The 22,838-nt window shown below is 33.7% G+C and overlaps 2 protein-coding genes across 18 annotated transcripts; one reads left to right on the forward strand and one right to left on the reverse strand.

The window, feature by feature from the left end:
• Positions 1-260: 260 nt before the first annotated feature.
• Positions 261-5,611, reverse strand: LOC108193527 (uncharacterized). 17 transcript variants are annotated; one of them, XR_010285889.1, is made up of 9 exons: positions 5,566-5,581; positions 5,210-5,299; positions 5,012-5,083; positions 4,876-4,924; positions 4,586-4,640; positions 3,625-3,724; positions 2,897-3,035; positions 1,380-1,494; positions 261-562 (listed from the first exon to the last, which is right to left on the reverse strand). XR_010285889.1 is itself a non-coding variant. In XM_064082234.1 (8 exons), exons 1-7 carry the CDS (start codon positions 5,594-5,596, stop codon positions 1,479-1,481), a joined length of 387 nt encoding a protein of 128 aa, XP_063938304.1. In that variant the 5' UTR covers positions 5,597-5,611; the 3' UTR covers positions 261-562; positions 1,380-1,478. The 17 variants fall into 17 exon arrangements, 5 of the variants coding, with proteins under 5 accessions (XP_063938304.1, XP_063938302.1, XP_063938303.1 ...); XR_010285887.1 differs by lacking the exon at positions 5,566-5,581 and adding an exon at positions 5,392-5,555; XR_010285890.1 differs by lacking the exon at positions 5,566-5,581 and adding an exon at positions 5,466-5,481.
• An 11,959-nt stretch (positions 5,612-17,570) lies between these two features.
• On the forward strand, positions 17,571-21,655 carry LOC108194953 (uncharacterized). Its single transcript, XM_017361889.1, has 9 exons — positions 17,571-17,580; positions 17,662-17,778; positions 18,727-18,882; positions 18,949-19,110; positions 19,199-19,426; positions 19,552-19,611; positions 19,718-20,821; positions 20,931-21,389; positions 21,468-21,655. Exons 1-9 carry the CDS (start codon positions 17,571-17,573, stop codon positions 21,653-21,655), a joined length of 2,484 nt encoding a protein of 827 aa, XP_017217378.1.
• Positions 21,656-22,838: the final 1,183 nt, after the last annotated feature.

Genomic DNA, 22,838 nt, shown 5'->3' on the forward strand with positions numbered 1-22,838 from the left:
GTCTCTGATTTAAATTATATTTTAAATTTATTATTTAGATTATTTTATGATTTTATATTTTAGTTTAATTAGGATTTTAAAGAAATTATTTATTAATTCATTAATATTTTTTTTATATTTTTGCAATTGAAGAAAATAAATAACGTCCTATATAAACTATTTACAAAAATTTCGAATTGGTTAGACAAAAGAAGTTTGATGATGAATACCTCAACACAAACTATTACATCTCTCCTTACAGGCTACAGTAGTCTAAAACATGCAAAACTCAACATGATTATTCATGATTTATTAAATGTTAAACAGAAATATGAAGCATATACACTCCAGATAGCAGATACCCCTACAAAACTAAAAACTATTTATGTTGATGAAGCTGGAGCATTCTTGTTACTCTCATACACTGATTAAGCGCATAGAAGATCCACAAGAGCCGAATCAACAGACTTGAAAATGGTAATCTACTAATCTCAATCTCCTCCCAACCTTTTCTCCCCTGATCAAATTCACCAAATCTCAATTAAAATCTTCTGTCACCAAGCTTTCAACAAATGACACCGGCCTGCAATATAAAACACTCATATTTATTGTGACCAAGCTTTCAACAAACGGCACCAACACTTAAATGCGGGCATCCTTTCACTATATTGTACAAAGTAATCTTAAATTGAAATGCACACCTACCAATAATGTTTTTCACCACAGCAGTTGGTGACATGGTATCAATTTGATTAGTAACAAATGATATTAGTAGTAATCATATTTAAATATGCTTTATTGATGTTGGTTTTTTAGTAAAGAGCAATAAACTTCCTCCATTTCTGTTAATACTTTTTGTAATTATCAAAGGTTGTTGCAGCAGACTCATCCTGAATGTGAACAACCACTCTGTAACTGTAACAAAGAAATACTTCACAAATCCTAGGTGTGATTGCAACATAGTTAAATGGAGATTTCTGAGCACCTATTTATGCCAAAACACCTAGCAGTGTTCTAAAATATAATAATCATTTAACAGTGTCAATGGGTTAGGCACCTGAACACAGCTACCTTGGCAAAAATTCCCTCTACTAAATGTACAGAGTGTACACCTTTTAAGCAGCATATATTGCGACACCCATTTTCATTCAAGATGTTAACGATTGTCCCTTTGCAAGGACAACGCATTAGCTGCAGTGTTGATGTTTGAATTTAAGTAGCGGTATAGTTTGGTTGACTTGTAGGCGATATATAAAATAATATTTCTGATATGTATATAAAAGAAACAGTGCTAGTTGGTGACAAATATTTTGAGAATGTACATTAATAGTACACAAATCTTATAAAAATTATTAAATCTAATAAAAATCTATAATTCAATAGTAGAACTGAAATATAACCTGGACTTTAACTGGAATACCACAAAAGGTTTTTATGCCTTGCACTGGCAAGTTCATGAACAATTGGCACAAAGCTTTGGCATAGCATGCTGGAGGACATTATAAATAAGAGAATCTGTATAAAACACAAGACAAGTGAGAACTGTATTATAAACAAACTCAAGGATTTACACTATTAGTCCTTCGTCTAATTTATACAAGAATCATATCGATTTCATGGGTATGGAAGTATGATGACAAGCAGTACTTATGAAGGCACATATACCATTTTTAGATTAGAAGCATGAGGGGGTCAGACACCCCGTAACGACCTTTATAGGCTACGTCCGAGACGTCTCAAGTCTTTTCCAATGAAACTTAAAAATGTAATAAAAATCTATAATTCAATAGTAGAACTGAAATATAACCTGGACTTTAACTGGAATACCACAAAAGGTTTTTATGCCTTGCACTGGCAAGTTCATGAACAATCGGCACCAGAGCCGGTGATCAACCGGTGCAGTCAGCCCAACTGCACCGGGCCCAAAATTTTTAGGGGCCCCCAATTAGTCCAGGAATGCTTATATATATTAGATAAATTAGAAATTAGTTTTGGAGAAATCAAAACCACTCACAAAAATAGACACACACAGCCATAATATTCCGACTAAAAGGGCCCAAAATTAATATTATGAAATTACTTATACGGTGTATATATTGTTTTTTCAATAAAAGGGCTCAAAATTTAAGTTTAGCACAGGGCCTCTTCTTTAATTGAGTCGGGCCTGATCGGCACAAAGCTTCGGCATAGCATGCTGGACGACATTATAAATGAGAGAATCTGTATAAAACACAAGACAAGTGAGAACTGTATTATAAACAAACTCAAGGATTTACACTATTAGTCCTTCATCTAATTTATACAAGAATCATATCGATTTCATGGGTATGGAAGTATGCATGACAAGCAGTACTTATGAATGCACATATACCATTTTTAGATTAGAAGCATGAGGGGGTCAGACACCCCGTAACGACCTTTATAGGCTACGTCCGAGACGTCTCAAGTCTTTTCCAATGAAACTTAAATTTCTTTTAAAATATTAGATCATTGCCCAAAACACCTAAAAGCTGTTGCTATATTATGCCACTAATGACTTATTAATCCATATGATGGTGAAAATTTTAATTGATAGATGGAAGATATGATTGGTAACCAGGAATTTTATGTATTCAAGTTTAGCTCTGCAGAACCCAAATTTTTATGTATCCAAGCTTAGCTATGCAGAACCCAAAAGTCCGATTACTTGTCCTTTCTACGTGTAGAGAAAATCATTTTTTTCTATAGTAAAGCGGTGAGATAATGTACCATATATAAGTGGCTTTTCCGTAATAAGATCAAAGAGCTCTTTCTAAAGTTTAAAGTGAAGACATAATCTAGAGATTACTATATAACTCTATACGGAACAATTCATGCAGAAACCTTGAATGCAGCAAAGCAATAAAAGTTACGAGCAACAAAAGTGAAAACCTGGTACCAGTCAGATATAATTAGCAAGTAATTGGCGCATGATGGATCCAAATAGACCAAGCCTTAGAAGCAAACACAAACCCTGGTGTGTAATTGGCAAACATTGACTTCTTTATTTCTTGATTTAATGAGCATGATATTAATTCCTGAAATATGACAAGGTTGGAGTAAATCAGTACATACAAAAGTACAAAGATGTTAAAATGTACAATCCAACATCCGTGTCTAGTTATAGATGGTAGACAAAGACAACGGAAGTAAATTCAATTTAAATTAAACGGAGAGTCCAACAGGTGACTTGTGGGAGCAGATTGCACACGTAAGCCTTAACATAAACTAAAATAATCTTCTTTTTCAGCAAACTCAGACTCTACAAATGATGTTTAAATGAATTTATTGACTGTGCATTAATCCACAACCTCCAACTCTACAAAGATGGTACATTTTAATGTCATTAGACTTTAATATATACTACTCTTCAACTTCTTTGGAGTTCTATGTATACAAAAATACTTATATATTCACTCTCCTAGCAGTGCATGAGCGAGCTCACAATTTTAAAACCAACATTATATGTAAGGCACTCATTTTGGCATAATCCCATGTTTAATTTTACTACTATAGTAAATGCAAAAACCCAAGCTCTAATAATAAATTTACTCTTTAGGCCAAGATCACAAACACAAGACATCAGAATATATGTCAACAAAAAAAACATTAAGGAAAGCATGATACCTCATTATTTTTTATCACGAAAAATGGAGGGTTCAAACTTTCCCCCAAATCTGCATAGTTTTTGACAATCAGCCATGCAAAAGGTTTTTGACAATTGGCTCTGCACAAATAGAGAACAGGCATCATGTTGAAACTTAAAACTTACTCCCTCACATGGGCTTGACACGCACTTTAATGCTCTTATAAAATATAGTTCTGTAAATTATTTTTAAGATTTTCTTTTTTTGAATAAAATTTTAATATCTAAATTTTTATTCAAATAAAAATTATAGAATTATACTTTACAGGAGCACTAAAAATGCGTGTCGGGAGATATATATACTCGGGGGACGGAGGGAGTAGCTAACCAAGTGATTGAAAATTATTTTTTTAATATATAAAGAGATCTCCCTGTAAGAAATCTTAAATTCATTTATATGCTTAATCAGACGAGTAGCGCTCCTCCAAATTTAACACATGGATTATCTCATCAGATTCAATGATGACAATCAGGTACGTATTAGTATCTGTATCGCTAGTGTGTTCATGGTTAACTCTGTTAAGGTTGGTTGCTAATGAAAATTAAATTATGAGTGAACCCAAGGTCAATCATTACCGCCACTCTCTTTTCACCAATTAACCCCAATAATTTCATAGTCTTTGGATTCGACAACCAGATAACAGAATTTTAAGAGACTTTGGGGTGCAAGATTACCTCTGATGGGAATTTTGTTGTTTGAGACAAGGCCTCAATTCCTCTATAATTAGTTCCTTCGTCTATCAGCAACATGCTTAATTCCCTTGTATTGCATCTATGACTGATTGACTACTTTAAATCGAATCGAAAGACCTTAACTTTTTGCTCGCTTCTCTTTTAATTCTTTTTTTTTGTTCGCCACTTATTTCACCAAATGGTTTAAAGGACTTGTAGATTTTACAATTTCAGGTAATGGTTGTATCGATGTTTGAAACGATAAGGTACCTTGGCTGCCCCTGCCTACCTTGACATTCCGGTCACACTCATATTTTCACACAACCTGCATAGAAATGTCTCCAGGATTAGAGGCATTTTAGAGTTTCGGTGTAAAACGCTGCAACCAACTTTTTCTTGCTTAGATTATGCCCCTAGATAGCCACATCTCAGGCTAATTACAAGATAGAAAAAGATGTTTAATCGCCTTAATTAAATATTTTAATTCAGCTAAAACCTCATATAGCAACCTAGCCCAAATGGCTAGTGAAAAGCATATATTTACAAGTTCAGAGTCTTACATTTCTTCGGAAAGCAGAAACTCTACAATAAGGCAAAAAAAAGTAACACCTGGGAAAAGAAAAATATGTAATGATCAAATTATTGTAACCTTCAGGAAACTAAAATATTATTAAAAGAACAAACATATATCACTACCTTGATCACTGTATAAAGTGTCCAATGTGATGAAGAAACAATCAAATATCAAAACAATCTAATTGCAGGGAGCTGTATATATACACAATTAATTTTGTTGTAAGGAATGCATTTGGTTTATAAACACCGTAATGGAAAAATTAGCATCTGTTATAATCATATACACTTTACTGTATAATCAATAATGAAGATACATACATAACTTGTACATATTCGCCTCATTAGAATTATCATAAACTCGCTCCTCGATTTTTTTTGAAACATTCTTGCAGCATCCTCTGTAAAAGCCTGCAAGCAAACGTATAAACATTAGATTATTTGCACAAATCAAGATCTTGTGGCTTCATACGGAGGAAAATTCTTAATTTTAGAGTTCACACAACGATTAGCTAGCTGTAAGCCATGACAGAATATCTATCATTAATTATGAATTATGAATTATGCCCGAATTTACACAATTAATGAAACTTGAAAGCAAAACTGATGCAAACTATCAGATAGAGAGGAAGAAGTGCAATAAGGGAGAGGTTTTTGGCACGCGAAGAGTCGCATACGCAGATACGCCGGGTCTAAAGGAGTATTCATATTGCAGAGTGGCAATTTTGTTATTTCAAGCTAATTAGGGGTATGTCGGTAACTTCACATAGAATTTCTTGTCTCAATTTGCCCCTAGTCGCCTTATTATATATAGAAGTAGACTAGCCTTTAACCCGTGGCAGGTATATAATTTGTGATTTATTAATTATAATTTAAATTCTTAACACCATTTTATAGTATTTTAGTGTTAATGAATTGGATTTTAATTAAATTATATTAACCAACTGATTATATCTTTCAACAAAAATTTAGCTTTCACAATTTATTATCTATCTATAAATATTGTTCTGATATTAATATGTGACAATTTATTATTCAATTAATTTTAAATAAATTTTTCATATTTCATATATCTTCATATGTTACGTAATGGTTTGTGTTTGTAATGAAATAGAACACGTTGGAGTTAAATTTCGAGTAGAATAGGTTATAATTAAAAAGTGGCGTCTCTAATTATTTATATGTATTTTAGACAAAAGATATTCAAAATTGTATATTTATAATTAGTTATATATTTATCTATAAGTATTTTTTAATATTAATATATGTTATTAACAGCAGTTTCACCTTTTTTCAACTAATTATAAATTATATTTAAAAAGATATTAATATATATAAAGAGTGTTTTTAGTATATGAAACTGTTTAATAGATATCTACATGTTGTAGACTTTTAGTTTGAGAGGAGAGTACCAAACCAAAATTTTGTACGACTACAAATTATACCCATGTTGGCTTTTTATAAGATAGTATAGACTAGCGTGGAAGCCCATGCGAGGCACGGACACGGCTATATAAATTCGTGTGTCTTTTAATTTATAAATTTTTGTAACTTTGAGAATAACATCTAGTCATGTATCCTTTTCCGCTTTATGAACTTAGTAATGGATGTAGTGTTGATTATTTGCCCTTTAATGACATGTGTCCATATTTCGAGTAAAACTTCTTGTCCCTTTCTTAGCTAATTAGATTAGATTACTAATAAAAACAATTTTTATGTTTATTTTGCAGCCTTTGAATACGCAAGATCCATTTTCAAGTTGGGACATCTAAGGATGTATTAATATCAAGTGTAAGTACTTGATGATGGTAAATATTTTATAAGTAATGAAAATAAAGGCCGAAGCCACTTATTTCTAAGTGAACATGACCGTGTAGAATTTGTAATACTCCCTCCGTCCCAAAATAATTGTCACATTTGGTTTTGTGCCGATCAAATTGACTAAAGTTTGACTGAAATTTATTAATATTTTATCAATTGACAAAATAAGAAAAATATGTTATCGGAAACAATTTTTAATCTAGTTTAAATTTTCAATTTTTTAAAATAATGAGCGAATCACTTGTAATCTTTGGTCAAAACTTGGTCAATTTGACCAACAAAAATAGAAATGTGACAATTATTTTAGGACAGAGGGAGTAATATAAATGACCTAAAATATGCGATCGAAGTAAATAGGTGTATGGCTAAAACAAGATATGACATGTGAATAATAAATGATCTAACGTATATTCTAATACTTGACTTGTAGACTTGTAGTATAGTATTTAGTAGGCTGTCGGAGAAAGTCAATTCAGGTTTTGTTTTTTTTGACATCTTTGTCTCGTTCGTGTTGCTGGAAGATGCTTGTTCTGTCTAGCTGCATGACTTAATGTGATACACGGTGTAATCTTCGTAACCACATACAGCGTTGTATTCATTAATTTCGGCATCAAATGCACATCTCTTCCCAATTATGTTTTCCATAACAGAGGGTATTTCAACAACGTTTGTACCCTGCATAAGAACAAAAGTAGGGAGAGGTAAATAAATGGTACTCCCTCCGTCCCAAAAAGCTTTTCTCGTTTCATATGTCGGGACTGTTCATAACATGAGACAAATGACTAATTTACGTCTAATCTATAATACTAAATATAGTCATGAGTGATCTTGTTGGGTTCGTATTGACGAGTACTTTAATACAGTGAAATTTTTATATTTAATACTAATATAAAATTAAAGATATTAATGATCAAAAGTGTGTGTTGGCAAACGTGAAAAGGAGAAACAGGAAAAGTATTTAGGGACGGAGGGAGTACAACTGATATGTATTTTATTGATGTCAAATGAAAAGTCTATTACTTCGGGAATTTCATTGAGAATTTTGTCTGCTGGTACGCCGATGATCCGTTACGCCTCTTTATTGAAGAGGGTGAAAGTTGTTTTCGCCGTGACGTCCTCCACCCCCACGGTCAACATGTACATGTATATAGTGCATAAGATAGAAGAACAATGTTAAGAGTGTTCGTAAATGCTCTTATGCTTGATATTCATGTTAATGAATGATAAAGGTGATACTACCGTGGCTTGAAGTCTGGCGCTTCCTTTAAGTAGCGTGTGCAGTGCAGTAATAATTTCTATCAACATTTTACTTTTCAGGAGCGCGGGGGGGGGGGGGGGGGGGGGGGGGGGGGGGGGGGCACAACTGGAGTACCACCCCTCGCCTTCCATTATTGCCAGTATTGTGGCCTCACATGTACGACGAAGTACCTGAAGTTGCGTTGAGAATGGTTAGGTTGTAGGTATGCACATTTATAGGTAAGATTGATAACAGGGCCGTATGGGACTTTTTTGAGGCCCTGTGTTAACTTTAAGAATGAGACATTCCCAAATGACAAAACAAAATTATGGCAACATAATGTTAAGTTTAAACTATGGCAACCACAAGGAGAAGAATTGAGATGACAGTGGAGTAGACAGATGAGTCACTAAAATAGCTTTGCTAATTAAAAATTTTACTTTTTGGGTAGTTCGACTTAAATATGAGTGTGACTGTGTGGGATTTACTGCTTGTACAGTGAGTACTAGTTTGTGGATGAGAGAGAAGGAATAAGAAGAGCCATACATGGCTGGGTCTTGGGAATTGATTAGTGTTTAAATAAAATAATGTTAACAATTAAAGAGATATTAATATTATATTATATTTATCATGAGTATACTAAGAGATAGAAAGAAGTAAATTGGGGTCCCTGAATTTGCATGGGCCCTGTGCTGTTGCACTTGGTGAACTTGCTCAAAACCGGCCCTGATTGATAATTATTTGGATACTGTGTAATACAACAGGGACAATACATATGAGAATAAGATGAGATTGTACATTTGCACATAACACCTTGTGGCTGCAACGTTTTGATAATTGGCAAAATCATTATAGGCTCTTTAAAAAATCAAATAGTTCATAATTACATGGCCTATGATAATTCTATATAAGATTGGAAAAAGTGGGCATGCACATAATTCCATAACTTAAGATGGACAAGCACAAAAACCTCACGAGGACATAATCTGCACACTGCCAAAAAATTGAGACAGAGATGAAGAATGCTTACCAATGTAATTAAGAACCTAAAGTTTGGTGACATATTAAGGAACTAAAGCGCTATACTTTCACGTTGCAATCACCTCCTGTGCACCGCTTAGTGAGTGTGCATGCCTAAAAAAAGAGTTTTATTGCGTTTTGCACCCCGCTGGTTTTGGCCAAAATCACTTTATTACCTATACTTTTTATAATTGCACTATGCATCCCTTTACTATTTTTGGTGCATCACTTTGCACCCTTTCCGTTAGAAGTTCAAGGGTAGTTTGGGCAATATCAAAAAATTAATTATAGATAGACCTTTATTTAATTTTTTTGACCCCCTAAATGATATTTTTTGAAATTTTTTAAAGAACGAAGATTGTAGATAACGAAAAGATCCTTTTAAAACAATAAAATTCAAATTTATTGAAACCTTTTTTGTAATTTTTTAATAGATTACATAAATTAGAGATCTTGTAAAAATTCATAATAAAACGGGGATCTTAATAAAAGGGTGCAAAGTGATGCGCCGAAATTAGTAAAGGGATGCATAGTGCAATTATAGAAAGTATAGGTAATAAAGTGATATTGACCAAAACCAGTGGGGTGCAAAACACAATAAACTCCTAAAAAAAAATAATAAATAGAAGTAGCAATCAAAAAAGGATCTTCTGGTCCAACTAATTACTTAGTCATCTCAAATGTAAATTAGTTTAATTTGAATTTGCTCTCTTGGCAAGGCCAAAGTCCAGTTTAACAGCGATTTTATTTTAAAAACGACAGCTAAGAGGGCTTCATAATATCATAAACAATCTTAAGATCATGTGCCCACTTCCTAACAAAATGGTTTTAGAGATAGGGGAACACATGTTTATAATTATCAATATGAGTTATTTACTTTTGATAACTTATCGGGAAATTACCAAAACAATCTGTTCAACCTGAACTTTAAAATTCCAGAGAATGGAAGTAGGCACAGCACTAATTTTAGAGTACACATTCCCATTTCAACCAATTTAAGCAATTAAATTAAAACCCTAAATGTCACAAATAATGCAATCCACAAATACCATTAACTGATGTAATGAAGGAGCCAAAAAAGAGAAAACACGGGAATAAATCATGCAATTACCCGTACCCATAGTCATGCAATTACCCATAGAATTCATATGTTCATCCACACTAACCGGATATCTCTTCACCACCTGCAACTATTTTTGATCCTCAAACTCCAGATTTGAAACCAGGCAAAGTACCAATCACACTCTCGATCTCCTTTTTTTGATTCTACGAAACCAAAAACAAACTCAGGCAGTGCAAAAGTGGGAACATGTAAGAATTACTTTTCACAAGCGAATACTAATTTATATATAGAACTAAATTTTTTATTTGACCTTTTCAGCATCCGCAGGAGCTTCTTCTTCCATAGCAGCCAGCTGAGATCCGAACCCAAAATGTTCTGTCACTACCTTCACAAATCACCTAAATCATGATCACGCAAATTTTATAATTTCAACAATTTCACTTTTCCGGTGCTTAACTGAAATGGAAATATATATTCAAACTAAATAGTATAGTGTTAATCCAAGTGTATACATGCTCTTTACTGGGGAAATTTTTGCACATGTACAATATTATTATGGATCAGAGCTTTCTCTTGCTCTGCCAGCCTAAACCATTTCTAGGTCTCACCAACCTTGTATTTTGAACTTAAATCCGAGTTTATAGTTGTCCCCAAGCACAGTATAAAAAATATCTTACAGACTTGCATAAAAAACTTGTCCTCGGAAATGGTATACACCTAAAAATGCAGATAGAAAATTGCGTATCAAAATCATTATTTATATTTACCAAGTGATACAATATGCCAAGCTATCTTCATCTGTACTGGGCATACGCTCCATGATATCCTTAAACAATTTCGTTGTAGGGGCTTCAACAACAATGCTGATAGATCAATGACATAATAGATTTATTTGTCACAGCCACATCAGAGTATGACACTAAAGAATCACCTATATTAAAAAAATTCAATAAGAAAACTATTTATCGCGACGTTGCTTGTGCATTCAATATCATTGATAGCAGTATAGATAAACCATAAATCATTAGTCTTCAAAGAAAATTATATGTAAAGAGAATAGAAATAAACAACCCAAGAAATCAATCCAAACTGAAGAAGAGCTGCAGCGCCATGCATCCAAAAAGCTTCTTCTTCAGTTTTCATCACGAGCAACAACAATGCTGCTACATAATTTAATCCCTACATCAAAATTCATGCAACTCAATATACTAAAATAAGGAATTTTTAAGTACGGAAAATTAATCTATTATTATGTGCACTCAAAATACAAACTGCAATAATAGATCAAACAAGAATTGATATTTTGTGTTAAACAAAGCATGAGTTTAACTACACACACAAAAAAAACATGGGTTTGATCAATATTTTTTTATTTTCTTTTGCCCTCTTGTTAAATATTTATTCTAAAACATTTATCATTCCAATCAATAATTATTTTTGTCCTCTTATTAAATGATTATTCTAAAACATTTATCATTAGCATGTCGTCCTTCGTGTCAATTCACACTGATAGGGACGGAGGAAGTATTTGAGTTTGGAGACCAGGTGAAAACATGTTTTGAACCCATATTAGGCCTATACTATGTAAATGGTGATGGTACATAACTGGTCCAAGACGGAAGCAACTTTCACAACAAGTAAACAATATCCAAAAAATATACAAAAACATGTACCGTCTTCTATTTAGTAAAAAAAACCATATACTGTCTTTAGGGGGACACTTTTAGAGTTGCATCATAACATATCCAATATGCTATTATTACAAGTTAACTAAACTTATCTGACAAAACAGAGGGTTCCTTTAATTATGACTGGGCTAACTTTTACTTACATAATTGGACGTGGTGGCATTCCGAGATTTGTGAAAGCAGTATGCATTAGTTCTATAAAAAGATCTAAAGTTGTCATCTTTAATCACTCTTTTGAATTTTGTATATATGATGTTGGAGCCTTTTGGAGGTGATCAAAGATATGCCACTGTGGCCAGGTCGCCACTTGCTCAAAGGTGGTGAATATCGTCGATACTTTGCATTAAAGACAGTGTTGCGATTCATCTAAAAAATATTAATTTATTATCACTAAAATTTAATGAATTTTACATATTAAAATGAGCATAGTTTTTACTAATTTTAAAAATATTTAATATTTATTAAATAATTTTTTATGAATTTTAAAGTTTTAAATTTAAATTTTGAATACTGAAAGATAATTGTTGAACAAAAGTTCATCATATCAAGTTGAATTCCTATGTAAATTATATATATATATATATATATATATATATATATATAATTAATCTAAATTAATCTTGACTTACGTAGTATACACTTGTGTTGTCTCCACTTATAATATAGATATTTTATGCATTGATATCAATTTATATTCTAGATTACAAATAAAAATATTAATTTTATAAATAATAAGACATAAATAATAAAAATATTGACATATAATAATATAAATTAGTATTTAATTAATAATTTATTTATAATTAATTTTAATATTATATAATAATATTTTTGTTATACCGTGCATGTGCACAGGGCTAATCTAGTATAACACTATAAATAGCCGTGTCAATAACAAACGAAGAAAAATGCTTATACCTGGTTGTTTGTTTTTCTTTGAATAATTGATCATTGACCTTGAACTTTGATTCTCCCAATAATACCGCAGGAACAAAAACCCTGTAAAAAGTAGGCAATGCATCATTTACCAAAAAAAACAAAGAAAGATAAAGCTGTATTAAAGGTTGTGAGAAAAGATAAACTTTATATCAAAAGTTTACAGAAATGCAGAAAATATATTTGATAGAAAATAGTCCTTATATTTTTATGAAACTAATATTGTGACCTCCTTCAGATTAAGGAGGCAGCATGCAGATGTTTCAAGTTTTATCCACCTAATACACAACTTTGACATGTGTCTTGTAGCACAAGTAAATGGACGTCGGGAAAATAAAATGTCACAGAAACAACTTCCAGTCAGTAGAACACTTGTAGTCATATTAAAAAAATCTCTACATTGAGTATGGTTAACATAAATGGAACAAAAATTGCGACAGAAAAGAGTCGGAGGGAAAAGAATGCTACTTGAAACAACACGGAATGTGAACAGAAGCATAATGTAAATTCTTGTACGATGAGTAATTGTGAAAAAATGACATGAATGTTAATGAAATAGCATAAACATACCAAATTATTGTTTCCATGTATCAAGAAAAGGAAGAAGAAGAGCTCCACAATTGTGCAACACTGATGGTTCCACAGCGCTTGAGTCCTTAACAACTTCAATTTTTCATTTTCTTGATCTCCAATAGATTTCCTAGTAGAAATTTCGGTTTAGGTCCGTCTATTCCTTTTTCCTTCAGTGATCGTCGAATCTTACTCGGATTTGGCACCAGCATACATGCCAGAGCAGTCCGAAATCCCCGACAATAAGCAGTGTCACAAGAATTTCTGATGCATAAGCTGAATCTCCATGTCTATGAGAGTACAAACATAAAGAGGCTTTTTGTTAGTTTTAGTAACCAACAGTTCGTCCTTTATATAGACATTAAAATACCCTTAAATTGATAAATATATGCAAAAAAAAAAAAAGAATTGAGATGTTATTCTAAATTGCTTTCATGTGCCATTAGTCGGCTGAAATACACAAAAACCAACTATTAATCATACAACTAAATAAATAGTGAAATAATAATCAGGTATAACTCTACATATAGTAACAGTTAAGATGAAAAATGATGTATGTATGTGTGTATATACAAACACTGCGAAAAGAAGATATAATTACCCAAACTGAAAAATGGAAGCGACGCATGATACCGTAGTTAGACAAATGGGAGGGTTTGGAGCAGCGCTAGGGTTGCAACAACGATATATGTATATAAAGTTTACAGAGCAGGCGAGCAGCCATTTAGTATAAAAGAATTTAAATGGCTCAAGACGTAGATGCTTAGCTCGAACAAATTTTCATCAGAATTTTCAACTTACCCATCTATATGTGGTACTAAGATAGTCACTGAGGTTTGTAAAAAATTTAGGACAATCATGACACTATTGACAGTGAGAAGCAAAACCCGTTTAAATGTTATATTTCTATTTGTTCTCCAATTCCATATGACATACGTTCTTGCTGGGAAGCATTAGCCCTCCATTTTTTATATAATGTAATAATAGAATACTTGGAATTTTGTTACATTTAAAAACATACTTTCTGGACGAGAAGCATTAGCCCTCTGCCTTGATAACCTTCTGCGCTCCAGCACCTCCTTGGTAACGGGAACCGAAGGACACCCCCTCTTCCTTTCTGGAACATTCCCTTGATTAACTGTAATGCGCACACACTGTAATTAAAAAAATTTGGCGTTGTAATATTCAAGCACTTAATGAAGAACACAACGGCCTCAGTGCATATTATGTACATTTCTTGGCATCCTAAGAAATTCCATAATTTTATCATGGTATGCAATATGTCTCAGTCGCGATGGTAACATATAATATCCTTACAATACAAAAGGTAAAATTCACATAAATAATTAAGATGATATTTGTAATACATAGTTATTAGCATAAGAAAATCAAAATTTATCATGTAACACAGCTAAATCACACTTTTTCTCTACATAACAAATCAGGCGACCTCTCCATTACCTGTGTCTGTTTAAATTTCACAAGCTTCTGCTATCAAAGCACTTTATAAAACACAGGCCCCAGATTATTAGCTAGATAATGCCATGATTCATAAATTGAGATCAATATGCACTAAGCAGAAGTCAGGTTTGTCAATGTGTATGCGAGATGTGGTATTTACAGTTGATTCATTGTCAGGTTGCTGCGTCCAAGAAGAGACAGTATGCTGCCTGAATGATTCTATGATTTACATGAGGTCAGCCAGGCAACCAAGTATTGCTCACCCCGAGCAAATCAGCTACAAATATACAAAGCTATTAACAGGATTAATAGATAAACCCATTGCACCACATACCTGCCTGCTCACGGGTGTACCCATTTTCCGCGGTGTAATTATCTATCGTATGCAATTAAGCAAATAGATTACAATTTTAAAATACCAATGAAACGACGCCATTACTAAACTAATATTTTTTATATAATCTCTCAAAGACAAGCTATTCTACCCAATTCTTACGTATCCTGCAACCTGCTTACCAAACTGATTGATGCATGTATTTAGGCCACAAATAATTTCATTCATATGGCATGGCTCGCGCCAAGTGTGAAGCTGCAGTTGTGCCAATTCACAACACAGGGAACATACAAATATACAATGGCCTAAAGAACCCATGCAATGTTAACCAAAGCTGAGCACAACCTATGCATAGTAAGTAGCAACGCACTTAAAAGGTATGCAGTAACTTTTAATTTTATAAGGCAACCATTACCGTCCCAAATAAAATAATGATAAAAACAGAGGCCTTGTTACATCCCTGCACTAACATATAAAATCTTTATAAACATTTCACAAATAGACAAAGTCTTCATTATCTCACAATCTTTGTATATAGGACAATACCATCAATGCTCATTTTGTTGCCCTTTTTTCAAAGGCAATGCTCAGTTTATTGATGCAAAAAGAAACATTCTTGATCGAAAACCTACAGAAGATCACTTGTTCTGGTCCATTAGAGGAGGTACAGGGGGTGTTTTGGGTTCATAGCTTCGTGGAAGATTAAGTTCCTTCTAGTTCTATCAACTGCCAGAGTATTCAATGTTTGCCAAGAACATGGACAAACACATAACTACTCCATAAATATCAAACAATTGTACACAAAGTTGCACAGACAATTTGCAAAGCATTGTCCCTTAACAGAACACAATTGCAAACACACGCCTATACACACAAGTCCACACACATAATCAATAAATACGCGTGATATATTGTTACGTGTTTTTAATTCTAACACGTTTAAGATTAAATTCATAGACTGTTTATCATATAATATAATAAATTTTTCAAAGTGGTACTAATTATAACTATTATACTTTGAGCTAAAATCTAATATTTAATATAAAACCTATCAAATATCTCTTATAAAGAAAATTGTAATGTGATCTAAAGAATTATATCATGTACTACTTCAAGATACATTATATATATAATCAAAGCTAGTTAATCGAACAAACGCTACATTAGCGACGCATAAACCATGTTCGTCAACTAAGTTTGTTCGGTGGATACACCATACAACTAAAAGTGTTTGGTTGAACTTGCAGATTGCTTATAAAATGATTGTGTTTGTGAAGCAAATCACTGAAACCACTGAGCTTGGAATCTTTATGTTCCTAAAACAATGTCCGAAGTGAAGTCTAGTTTCAGACTTTTTGCTATTTAAATGAGCACCTTAATAAAAGCCATGATTTTTCTTGTATTGGGTCTTGTTTGGATGTCATGTCTCTTTCCTAGGATGTTAACTCTTATTGTTTGTCATGATAGAGCTATTTCCAATTTGTGCTTTTGCTCTTGTTCAAATCCTCGTCAGTTGAATTGAGCCTGATGAGAATTATCTCACTACTTCATTACAAACATAAACAAATGATGAATAAAAAAATAAAATTGAAGCATTCGAACTAAGCCAACCATTCCATTTATGCATCCTTTACTTCATTACAAACATAAACAAATGATGAATAAAAAAATAAAACAGAAGCATACGAACGAAGCCAACCATTCCGTTTATGCTTCCTTGCAGTTGGGACATAAGAAGCCTTTCATTATTGAAGATTTAGTAAATTAAGATTTAATATTCAAACTCGTATAATATTTATTAACTTAAATCAAAATTTATAATAATAGCTCTAAAAAGGCAGAAATTAAAAAAATATCCAGAATGTTTGCTCTATGATATAATTTTTTTCAGATAGTTCAAATATTAAGAATAATATATTCTTTATTCATGCATGTTATAACATGATAAATTCCGTGAATAATATAATTTTTATTAAATCTATGTACATAATAATTCCTCTTGCCTACTTGCTACAGTAGTCCTCTTAGAAACTGCCACTAAACTTGCGAATTATTACGGACTTGCCACTATTTCTACTGGCTCCTTAACTGGACGGGATTCCACCACGTGGCTGCATATTACACTGACAGCTTGCTAATTTAACTCATGTGCTTGCTGCTACCTACATATACATACATAAAATACATAGAGAAACACGCGCGCACAAACCAAACTTACAAGAGAAGACTGCAAGACTTCCGCGCGAAGCTTTCTTTCCGCCGCATCCAAGTACAGTCCACTGTACTAGCTTTATCGATAACATTAACAATTACAAATACAAATTCAAATTTTGAATTACTGTCTAACTTTTAGCTTATTACAAGCAGAAAAATAGATTATCCGCCATTCTTTCCCGCTTCAAGCCATGTCTAATGTATTTTGGAATTTTTTCTTTTGTTAGATTTTGATGCCCCATTTATCACAATGATTCATATTTGACGGACTGAATTTTGTGCTTTTGCAGGCTGATGAAGATTCCGACAGATCATGACGATTGTTTACTTCTGAAGACATGATTCAAGGTTAGTTTAAGCCATATATGTTGTATCAGAATTATGTTGTTTGTACTTTTGTTGAAACATAGATTATTGTTTAAATGTTAGGTTACAAACCAAAGAGTGTTAGAAAACGTAAGAACTCTGCTGAGAAGCAGAATGTTTCTGGGAATTCTGCTAAGCGTTTTACGTATCCTCTTTCTCCTTTGATAGCTGATAAAAATGGTAAAGTTGTTATGGATACCTCCTCAAATCTTTGCATATTGTGTTGTTTTGTTCTATTTGTCCTAAAAAGCATACTGCCTTGCCTTCTATGTAGTATTAAGATTAGGGGTGAGCAAAACCGAACCGAAACCGAAAAACCGAACCGAACCGTATAATTTCGGTTCGGTTCGGTTTTATTTTTTTCAAAATTTCGGTTAATTCGGTTTTTCGGTTTGAACCGAAGATAATATCGGTTCGGTTCGATTTTTGATACAATATTTCGGTTTAAACCGAAATAACCGAACTTTTATTAAATATAAAAAAATATATATTTTATATACATTTACGTTATGTCTGCTGTCCAGCAAGTGTTAGTCACTAACCCTAAATAGTGAAGCGGCGCGCTGAGCTCTCCTGAGAGCTAACCAGTACCATGAATCCACGACCAGGCAACCACGAATTACTCTCTAGATTACACGAATTCATTTACTTTACTCTCCGCTGTTCATCAGCAACTCTGCATCTCCGCTGTTTTGTCCAGGTTTGTAATTTGTGGTGCATGAATCAAGTGGCATATATGCTGACTACTGATACTCATTTTCATGTACGAGATTAATGTGTAAAATCTGAAATTTATAGACTAATTTGAGGTTTTTTAAAATTTCGGTTTTTTCAAACCGAAACCGAAACCGAACCAAAATAATTCGGTTAGTTCGGTTCGGTTTAAAATAATAATTCGGTTCGGTTCGGTTTCAAAAAAAATTGTAATTCGGTTTTCGGTTTTTTCGGTTCGGTTCGGTTTTGAACCGAACCGGCCGAATGCTCAGCCCTAATTAAGATCACCACCATCACATGGAACTCCTCTATCTTGCAACTCTAGCAGGCCCGCTTTAGGAGATGGAGGTAATTGTTTTGTACAAATTAACAGTTGTTACGTTGCAGTTTATATTTTTGTTTTCATGTCCTTAGAACATATATTTGTTTTGCAAGGCCTTCGTAATATTAGCAGCCCGACTGTCACACCACAGGATAATGTTGCCACACTGAGAACTCCGTTTTCTAACATAACTAACATTGTTGAGAACAATGTTACATCAAACCGAAGGTCCAGTTTAGGAGATGGAGGTATTTGTTTTGTACAAATTAACCGTACTTAATTTGCATTATATAGTTTTGTTTTCATATCCTTAGAAAATTTGTTTGTCTTGCAAGGCCTTCGTCAGATGACCAACCTCACTGTCACACCCGAGGATACTGTTGCCACAGTGAGAACTCCACTTTGTAATATAACTAACATTGTTCAGAACAATGTTAGATCAAACAGATTTTCCAGTTTAGGAGGTGGAGGTGGAGGTATTAGTTTTGTTTAAATTAACAGTAGTTAGTTTCCATTCTTATGTATTTTTAATGATGTTCTTAGAATACATATTTGTATTGCAAGGCCATCGTAAGAGGACCAACACAATTGTTACTCCAGAGGATAATGCTGCCGCAATAAGAACTCCGCTTTCTAATATAACTAACATTGTTCAAGACAATGTAAAATCAAAAAGAAGGTCATTAAGAGGACTGTATGACAACAAATTTGAAGAGACAGCCCGAAACCTTTTTCCTGAAACATCTTCTCACAATGCTGAGAAAAACAAGTATCTGCAAGATGATGACATTGGTACGCTTTGTCTCTTCAATTACGACTGAGCATTTGAAGTTTAATTTTACTCTGCATATATATCATATCGCATTTTAAATTTACTCTACTCTATATCATATATGCATTCTGTTTCCACATTTCAGAGTGTTCTGTTGTTCAAGATCCTGTTCTTTCAGATGATTCTGAGGATGAATTTAGTAGTGGTTAGTCATAATTACTTTTTTCATGAGACTTTTTGAAATCTATGTATATGTATGTTTAGGTTTACTATGAAATTGTTCACCTTTTTTTTATTATTATAAAATGTAGGTGATTCTAGCACAGATGGAGACTACAACCCAAGCATGGAATTAGACAGTGAAAGTGGTGAGTTTTGTAGTAAACAAGCACTGGAGCACCGTCTTTTTCACTTTACAACTGTCAAAATTAACATGTACAATGTACAATTCATCTTGCCATTTGTAGAGTCCGAACAAGATAATTCTTCAGTTGCTGCAAAGACGGTACCAAAGGAATATGTCAGCCTTGGTAGTCCAGATGCTATATGCGATAAATGTAATGCCCGTCTCTGGAAAGAAGAGCGCACCAACAAGAATGTCACAAAAGGAAAACCAATCTTCTCAATATGTTGCCGGAAGGGTGATGTTAAACTACCTCCTACTCCTCAAACTCCAGCCTATTTGCTGAATTTGTACAACAACAAATATACTGGACTTCATTTTCAGCGTTGCATCAGGTTGTACAATGCCATGTTTGCCTTTACGTCCACTGGAGGTAAAATTGACCATTCTATAAACAATGGCAGAGGTCCTTACGTGTATAGGCTCAATGGTCAGAACCACCATGTATTTGGCCAGTTAATACCCGATGAAGGCCAACCACCAAAATATTGTCAACTCTACATCTATGATACAACAAATGAAGTTAATAACCGCCTTAGGTGGGTTAATGTTGAAGATCAGCAAACTGTTGATAAGGAAGTTATTCAAGGTCTGATATTGATGTTGGATCGGACCAATGAATTGGTTGCCAAGTTCTGTACCGCACGAGACCGTTTTGAGAATTCGGACTTTGTTGATTTGAAGGTTGAATTGAAAGTATGCAGATCTCAGAGTGGTAGAGAGAACCACATATCATCTTCTGACGAGGTGGCTGGAATAATGGTTGGAACTACTGATAATACCACTCCTGATCGCGATATCATAGTTGAAAAGAAGTTTGGATTGCAACGTATTTCATATATTCATCCAAAACTCATGGCTCTGCAATACCCGCTACTTTTTCCAAATGGCGAGGATGGTTACCACAACAGAATTCTTTTTCAGAGTGCTGATCGAGGTTCTGACAAAGAAAAAGATATGATCTCCATGAAAGACTATTATTCATACAAATTTCAAGTTAGAGAGAACGAAGGTGATTCAACTTGATATCATTTAACATAGCCTACTATTTTATTGCCTGACTTTACACTAAGCTTCTTGAAATGCTTTTTCCTGATTTGTTTGGTTTATATACAATGCAGGCCTTACTCCTAGATTAGGTGGAAGACTTTTTCAACTGTACATGGTCGACGCCTTCTCCACAATTGAGCAGACGCGGTTGTGGTGGTTTCGGACTCACCAAACAATTTTGAGAAATGAATTATACACGCATATCGCGGATTCTATTAAGAAAGGTGATTCAGTTGGTGGTAATGTTGGTAAAGGTGTCATACTCCCGGCTGGATATGTTGGCTCCAAAAGGTACATGCAACAGAACTTCCAGGATGCCTTAGCTGTGTGCCGTCATGTTGGACACCCAGATGTTTTCCTTACAATGACATGTAATTCAATGTGGGATGAAATTCAGCAAATGATGAAATTTGTGCCCGGATGCATCCCACCAAACTGTCCTGATATAATCCCAAGAGTGTTCCGACTTAAACTGGAACAACTAACTAATGATATTAAGAAGAAAGGACACTTTGGGAAATGTATTGGGGGTAAGGCATTCTACATTTGACAGACTACAGTTTTAAAATTAGTATTATACTAATCAACAACGTTTTTTTATATTGCAGTGATGTATGTTGTGGAATTTCAAAAAAGAGGACTGCCACACGTGCATATGCTAATATGGCTAGATGGTCCATCGAAGAAGTATTTAAAAGAGAATGTTGACAAGTTTGTTTCGGCTGAAATTCCAGACCCTGTGAAGGATCCTGCAGGATATGCTGCTGTCAAAGCATATATGATTCTACTAATGTAACAGCTAATGTAGTGTACAAAGAAGTTTTCTACTCTTTGCCAAAGACATAGATAACTTCATTTATGTTCATTAGTAGTTTCTATGTGCTGTAAGCTTCTAAATCTCAACAAATGTAAACACTTCATTGTAAGTTATCTTCCTATGATTTCTATGTCTGTACTGAACTCTTTTTTTGAATTGTTTCTAAGTGCATGATACAATCCATTCTTACTACACACTTATTGTAATTAAGTTAACTCTATCAACTTAGCACCGAAGACAGAAATAGCTTTAGTGCAGCAGATAGACTTTCTATGTGGTGTAAAAGTCTCATGATCTATACAAATGCAATGCGCTTTTTAAATGTAAACAATTCAAATTTAAGGTATGTTACAAATTTGCAGACGCATAATGAAAGACCATCATATTAATAACCAACATTTTGGCTGACAGAGTTCCCAGGTTTCACAAAATAACAAAATCTTCAAAACAATAGCCAATATTCCTAATCAATAGCACATAAATATTATAACCACATGATTAAAGTCTTCCCATAAATTGCAGAATATAAACTTCACTATGCCACTATAGAAACACTGAAAGTTTTGTGTTCCACATAAACCAGCTCTATAGTATTTCCTTCCTCCACTTCACTTCCAGTTGTGAACTCCGTCCAACCTTTTCCAAACCGGCACATGCTTTCTCTTTTCAAGACGTGAACATAGTAGACATTGTTTCCAAACAGCAGCCTCACCTTTGTGTTCTTATGCCATGTCCTGTAAACAGCCTCCCATTCACGTGGGAAATACTGCCAAAAGCAATAAGGTGAACCATTAAGCTCGATAAACAAGATGCACACTGTTAGGTCCAATCAGACGTAGAAGGGGGGGTTGAATACGTCTAAACCAAATTCTTCAATTAATTCGATTGCGGAATATTACTGTTTAAGTCCAGTTAAATCAATCGTAAATAAACAACTCCAGCAAGTCGGGGATATTCTTATATTAAAAATAATCCTCGGATGCTACAAACTCCAACACGAATGTCGGCTGCAGAGACTACAAGCACTCTAATACAAACTCTCGACTAAAACGATATTCTAACTTGCTCTCGAGAATGTGTATATTGTGTGCACTTTACAAAGTGTGTAGTTATTCTCAAATGAGAACACAAAGCTCTATTTATAGACTTTGGGGGACAAACT

This window comes from Daucus carota, chromosome 7 (genome assembly GCF_001625215.2).
Source record: "Daucus carota subsp. sativus chromosome 7, DH1 v3.0, whole genome shotgun sequence".
Taxonomy (NCBI): domain Eukaryota; kingdom Viridiplantae; phylum Streptophyta; class Magnoliopsida; order Apiales; family Apiaceae; genus Daucus; species Daucus carota.